The sequence below is a fragment of the Magallana gigas genome, chromosome 7 (genome assembly GCF_963853765.1).
Source record: "Magallana gigas chromosome 7, xbMagGiga1.1, whole genome shotgun sequence".
NCBI classification, from domain to species: Eukaryota; Metazoa; Mollusca; class Bivalvia; order Ostreida; family Ostreidae; genus Magallana; species Magallana gigas.
Window position 1 is genome coordinate 1,331,874 of NC_088859.1, and position 6,888 is coordinate 1,338,761.

At 32.3% G+C, this 6,888-nt stretch overlaps 1 protein-coding gene across 1 annotated transcript; it reads left to right on the forward strand.

Moving 5' to 3' along the window:
• The first annotated feature begins 501 nt into the window (after nucleotides 1-501).
• LOC105330922 (uncharacterized) lies at nucleotides 502-6,415 on the forward strand. The gene is made up of 15 exons (XM_066066604.1): nucleotides 502-686; nucleotides 773-961; nucleotides 1,073-1,264; nucleotides 1,360-1,557; nucleotides 2,234-2,425; nucleotides 2,554-2,644; nucleotides 2,843-3,125; nucleotides 3,387-3,474; nucleotides 3,562-3,638; nucleotides 3,792-3,828; nucleotides 4,037-4,137; nucleotides 4,304-4,420; nucleotides 5,030-5,178; nucleotides 5,822-5,957; nucleotides 6,182-6,415. Exons 1-15 carry the CDS (start codon nucleotides 626-628, stop codon nucleotides 6,269-6,271), a joined length of 2,001 nt encoding a protein of 666 aa, XP_065922676.1. The 5' UTR covers nucleotides 502-625; the 3' UTR covers nucleotides 6,272-6,415.
• Nucleotides 6,416-6,888: the final 473 nt, after the last annotated feature.

The window sequence follows — 6,888 nt, forward strand, 5'->3', positions numbered from 1 at the left end:
ACTATATAGTAGGTTTTCCGGGGGGAGAAGCTACTATATAGTAGCTTTTCCCCCCAGGGGGAAAGTCTACTATATAGTAGGTTTTCCGGGGGGAGAAGCTACTATGGGGGAAAAACTGCTATACAACACCGGAACGTCAGTAGACCGAAGCTTTACCCACAACAGATAAAGACGTTCCCATTAATTGCAATAATTTAAGGAAAGACAATAGTCTCTGCTATAGTTATTCATAATTTAATAATAAATACATGTATTACTATAAAGGTACATATTTATTACTAGTAATTTGCGATTAATTACTGTGATATTTTAGTAAGATATTTATATTATTATGTTTACAACTTTCGGTACCAAAATATATATAGATACATGTACATCTATAAGTAATTGTAACTGAGGCATAAAGTGATATCGCAAGAAATTATTTTAAGTACAACTGGTTTTGAATTAAACGATATCACGTGATACGATGGAGTTATTATATTCTTCCTTATTATAACGAAACAATTCCGTATTATTTGGATAATAGCGTTGATAAAAGTGTCAATGGCTAGGTTGTCACAACTTAATAAAATATCACTGGTTTTTTTAATTCAATGACAACACGATGGACATCTGGACATAAATGGAGTTTCAGTGGGATATCTTTGAAGTATTTGTCATTCTCTTGACGTATTTCTCCAAAGGTCGGTATTGATATATTTTAACTAATGTGGGTATACAAAGTACATTTGTCTGGTGTAAAAACATTAAGCTCATATAACTTTTTCAGAGGTGTTGAGTTTTAATGGATACAAAGTCACACAAAGTTCTGTATTATTAACTCTGAATGGGCCTGAAAATGCTATTCATAAAAATACTAACAGTTGTGCAGTGACGGAGTATGGTGTAGGTAACTACTGGAGAATACAGTTTAACCAAACATTTACTGTGAAGAGTGTGCAACTCCGATTGAAAGGAGGTGAGTGATTAGAATACAAATAAAAAGTCAGAAAAAAATTCCTTGTCAATTAACTCTGGACGCCAGACTAGTGAGTGTATTTTATATAATAATGCATTTTACATGTTAAAGGTAACTACACTATAGAAGTCGGACATTCCTCAAAGGTTTCAGACCGACATGTTTGTGCTTCGGAGCATCTGCCTTTTATTTCGGTAAAATATACAGTGAATGTTAGCTGTAAACCGACGGTACGTGGGGATATCATCGATATAAAGAGAGGTGACACTGGATCTTTAAGTTTATGTGATTTCAAACTCAGAGGTATTCTAATTTCAACAAAATTATATAATTTTCATATTGAACAGAAATCTTAAAATTGTAGAAAAAGGGCTAAAAATGATTGTTTTTTTTTTCAGTATGTGAGCTTGGCAGCCAGGTTAAACCTTGTCCAATGTGTACAGTAGACAGCACCTGTAGACACTGTGACCAGTCCCACTATGGAGTCTCGTGTGAACACAACTGCTCCCCTGGGTGTGTACCTGGATCTTGTGATGAACTGACTGGGGAGTGTAACTGTACCACAGGCTTCAATGGAAAGCAATGTCAGCTTAAAAGTAAATAGTATAAACGATTGTTATATAATTAACCAAGATAGATATAAAATATATTATTTATTTGGCATTGATGGGTTTACATTTCTGTTAGATTGTGTTGTAAGCATAGCCCTTATGTTTGGTGACAGAATTTTATTCATACATTAAAATTTTCTTTTTAATAAACATTATGGAAGTGCCATGTGAGATGTGATATATTGAACTCACCATTAGACGGTGACAAAAATGCACAAACGATTACAAGCGTATACAACTTGAAATATTACACCCCATGTAAACCTATTATAAATGTAATGTACATTTAAAGTCAGCTTGCTACATGTAATTGGCAAGTTCGTTTACACTTTTATATAAACACTACTTGTAAAAGGGAGATAAAGCTAGTGAGAAAGAAATGAAAGATAGAGAGAAATATTTGAAACAAACAGATTCACAAATGTTGCGTTTGTAGTTATGTAATTACTAAGTCTTATATGTCTTGCTTGAATATAATCATGATATTTAATCGCATTTCTTTTGCAAAAGTAAGTGGATAGCTTAATGTCGATTGTTTTAGTACATTTTCTGTGCAAAAACACTGTCCAATATGATTTTGCATTTTAAAGAGAATTGTTTTATCATAAATCAATTAAACATCTTGTGGTGTTTAGGTAGTTTTAAATTTATTTTATTTTAGGAGATGTTTGTGCAAACTGTTCCTCTTCATGCCTTGAGTACGACGTTTTACTGGGCAACTGTACGCCCTGTCAGAATTCCATCTATGGAAACAGGTGTGACAAGGAATGTTCACACAACTGTGAATCATGTGATATACGAAATGGCACGTGCTATAAATGCCAACAAAACTTCAAGGGAAAAAATTGTAAAGGTATAGTCTCTGTCTTTTTAATTTTAAGGTGTTAAATAACGAAGTCTCTTTGTTGCAAAGAAATATGTTCCTTATTATTTACTATATGACTAACAGAGTCTCTTGTTTTTTATCTTAATTTGATTTAGATCATGTCGGTAGCAACAAAGATCCAACGTTTTGGGTTTTGTTCCCCTTTGGATTTCTACTCTTGATTACAACTCCTATTCTTGTGAACAGGTATAAAAATTAGGAAAAATACAATATATGGAGTTATATGAAATAGTTAATTGGAACTTATAAATGTGGAGTATATCTGATATGATGTATTAGTATTTATTAAAAACACACACCTAGATAATAGCGATAATAATTTTTTTTTAACTTGTATGCATACAAATCAGTTTGTGTGAAAATAGTGTTTTATCTAAATTGTAGGTTTTATAAACGATTCCAGTGTTGTAAGACTATTCAAGCCTATTTCGAACCCCCAACCAATCTCTCTGAGCACGACGGTGAGAGGACCAGGTTCAGCTTAAGCAGTAGCAGGGTGATTCTCGAACCCGAGGGAGACAGAAGGAATTCAAACGATCCGTATAACCAGGCCATACAAGTTGTGGTGACGTTTAACAGTCTAAATGCAAAGCCTCAACCAATAGAACAGTTTGTTAAAGAAACACACCAAAAAATGATGACCAACGAGTTCCGGTCGGAATTTAAGGTGAATTTACTTATTTCATCCCTTGTCTGTCAAATTGAATTATTTACCAGCATTTCCTAAAATATTTCTTAAAAGCTGTTGAATTGGTAGATTTTTTTATCTGTTTGTGATACAAAAATATTGTGTAAACAGTATTTGATTTGTGGATTTTTCAAATTGTGAATTCTTTAAAAAAATCGCAAAATCTACAGTTTCCTACGTCATGCAATAACATCTTAATTCTGCATATATCAGTTCTTATAATTTTTTTTTACTTTTTAGGTTTTGCCAAACGGTCTTATGAATCTACACACAGAAGCCTTGAAAAGGGAAAACATCACTAAAAACCGTTTCAAAAAGATATATCCATGTAAGTATTTGAAAATAGCGCGATTTTTATGTTTTGGAATTCATTAATAAAACAGGTAATATTTTGTCTGTTTTGTTTTCATTCTAGATGATGCAAATCGAGTTATCCTAATGTCATCTGGAGGTTCATATTCTGGAGACTATATAAACGCCAGTTATATCCAGGTAAAGTACCTTTATTGAACTGTAATGATTTAGTCATTATTGGCCGACCCATAAAAAACATTGATAACATCATAAAAGATTCTACTATACCGAATGCACGTTTCATTGGAGTTCTGTCATGATTTTGACATTTCATATTAATTTACTTTTTAGGGTGTTTACAAAGAGGATGCGTACATTGCAGCACAAGGTATGAACTTGCCTAATGCGTATTTAAAGCACTGAATAGAATCAACAAATCTAGGCATCTTTAAAGAGTCGGATCTAATATATAGATACTAAGCCAGTAAACAGAATATATAAAGCAGTAAAATATGAAATATGAAATATATAAAAGGTGTTGAATATCGTTTTCAAGAACAGGTCTGATTCTTATTTTAACTGGGTTTTTTGTATAGGACCGTTCACTGAGCAAACTATTGTTGATTTCTGGAGAATGGTTTGGCAAGTAAAAAGCAGACGCATAGTCATGCTTACTTGTCTGACAGAGGACAGTAAGGTTTGTATGCTTGAATTCGTGCGTATCTGGGCAAGAAGCATGGGTGATAAACGCGAGATAATACCTTATATTGCAAAATAATGTATTTACTTTATTGCTTGTCTTGGTCTTTCGTTACAGAAAAGGAATTAAATGAGTACAGCAACTCATTTTTTTTCATTTATAGGAAAAGTGCATGCAGTATTGGCCCGACGACGTAGGCGAATATGGTCCGTTTCATGTGATAATTCAAAAAAGAGAGGTGTTCGACAAGTTTACAATTCGAAAGTTTATTGTCAGAAAGGTATTCGAAAATTAGCTCCACATCAATTTTAAATGTTACATACATAAAACATATATAGTTGTAGTTGTGTATCTAAAATCTTCTATTCCCGATTGATTCAGATGCATGCTGATTTGTCCTGTGATAGTTTAGACTTTCCCACAAAATAATTTGGCTACATGATGCATTTATTTCCTCTTCAATCAAATTAAACTCAGTTCTAACGGAAATACTTATTGATGGCACTAAATGTTTCCAAATAACAGGAAATATTGTTACCAATAAACTACGCCAAAAGGAAAGGATCGGTCAATATTGTCGAGTACATTGTACTTGAAATGAATGCATTAAAATTATTTTACACAAGAACAGCTTGGCACCGTCTAAGTACACATCATTTACAGTACCAAAACATGGACTGAAATAGAAGTTTTTAGACTTAGAACATTGCAAAATGCGGTCATAAATATACTTTTAAGGTGGAGAGTTAAATACAAAATTCACAATGTATGACGGGAGAGCCACCGTCCAAAACAGCTTCTCTCTCTCTCTCTCTCTCTCTCTCTCTCTCTCTCTCTCTCTCTCTCTCTCTCCTGATTCAAGATTTGATGTGCAGTGTATTATACTTAGGGAGAAGAAACTAAACGAGTGAATCACTACCAGTTTACTGTCTGGCCAGACACAAAGGTCCCAGAGAGCTTAGAGGGTCTTCTCTGTTTCCGAAACCTCACCAAGAATTCCTTACGGTCTGATGAAGGGCCAATGATTGTACATGGAAGGTATGGTCAGATAGATCTACAATATGACGTCCCCTCTGGTTGTGTTTCATTCATTTATTTATTTATTTAATTCCTTTTTAATGTCATCATCACATTGACATTTTATGTTGCATAATAACACTGAGAGTATCCACAGACACATATTTTATGCAATTACGTTGAAGGTCAAACAAAGATGCAAAAAATCTTTAACAAAATAGCCAAGAATTTTATAAAACGTTTAATTAATTAAAAAAAAAAAAAAAAAAAAAAGGCTCGAAGTTTCTTTTTAAAATATTTCTTGGGTTTTTTTTAAATAAAAACTAGAAAGGCATAATTGCTAGTAAGATTTCTATATCATTTTTAAAAATATTGAGTTCTAAATTAAAAATAGCACAATTTATCACAAATAAGGTCTTAATATGGTAATATAAGTTCAAACTTAAAACAAATAATTCATATTCTAAGGTTTAAAAATATTTCAAATTTATTACCAAATTTTGATGTGATTCTATGTTTATCATATCACTGTGTGTGCTTATGAATTATTGTAATGAAGATATGGAACCGGTATATTGTTTTGCAAAAAATGCAAAAACCATATGTACAATATAAAGTCAATTATATAAATTGTTTCTATAAAGTTTATACGTTATTTTTTCAGCGCTGGAATTGGTCGAACGGGAACCTTTATCGCCCTTGACTATCTGTTAGAGAAGGGGTTCAAAGAAGGATCTGTTGATGTCAAAACCTGCGTCATCTCATTGCGACAGCAGAGGCCATTCGCAATTCAATCAGTGGTGCGTTTTCATGAACATGTATCATTACTTTTTATAGTTTACGCTATTTACGTATTTCATGAAAATGAATTTCTGTTCTATTTCTTTTTCTAAATCATTTAACATCGTATTTGATAATGTACATAAGAACGAAAACTAGAATTATAATCATAGCCAGAAATTACATGCAACATGGTCAACTTGTATAACGATTCAATATTCTTTTATCTGTTTAATCGTTGTAGGACCAATATGCCTTCCTCCATGACGCCCTTGTTGAGGGTTTTACGAACATCAGCTGGAACTGTGCTCTACATGTCTTGGACGAAATGTAGATTCAAATCAAATTAGTAAAGAATCAATTTGGTAATAAATTAAATTTTCATAGTTCGATGAAGAACTGTTGAAATCAAGACGTGCACCGATTAAAGAGTACTAAGAACGTTTAGAACGTTCTTAAGTGTTGTATAGAAAGAAGACTTGGTTGTCTATATTATCCCGTAAATTCATATCTGTTTAGATATATTGTAAATGAATGATTTGTACACTAATATATTTATCATGGTGCTTTAGATATATACGGTGTTCTCTTAACAATGTACATATTTGAGTAGAACATCTTCTAAACACAGTTTCTGACAAATGATCAACGTTTTGTCACCTACTTATCTTAATGAAAATGCCATTTTAAGAAACGAAAAAATGGTATTTACCTGACGTAAATTATTACTAACAATGTGTAAGATGAGTTTGGAATTAAAACTTACACTCCTTCTTGTTTTATTTGCTGAAATTTTTTTTCATTTAAATTGTATATTCAAACTGGTTTAGTCATTGATTGAAAATAACATATGTGATCCTAAATATTCTCATCATTGTATATATTTATAGTTTTTTGCCATGTTTTATGGTTGTTTTACAATGTTTTGAGATTCTGACACAATTTTAGGTC

Excerpts from the sequence above, each read along its gene's own strand:
- LOC105330922 (XM_066066604.1), top strand. The coding sequence starts at position 626 with ATGGAGTTTCAGTGGGATATCTTTGAAGTATTTGTCATTCTCTTGACG. Across the intron at positions 962-1,072 it reads GCAACTCCGATTGAAAGGAG|GTAACTACACTATAGAAGTC; the intron begins GTGAGTGATTAG and ends TACATGTTAAAG. Across the intron at positions 5,958-6,181 it reads CATTCGCAATTCAATCAGTG|GACCAATATGCCTTCCTCCA; the intron begins GTGCGTTTTCAT and ends TAATCGTTGTAG.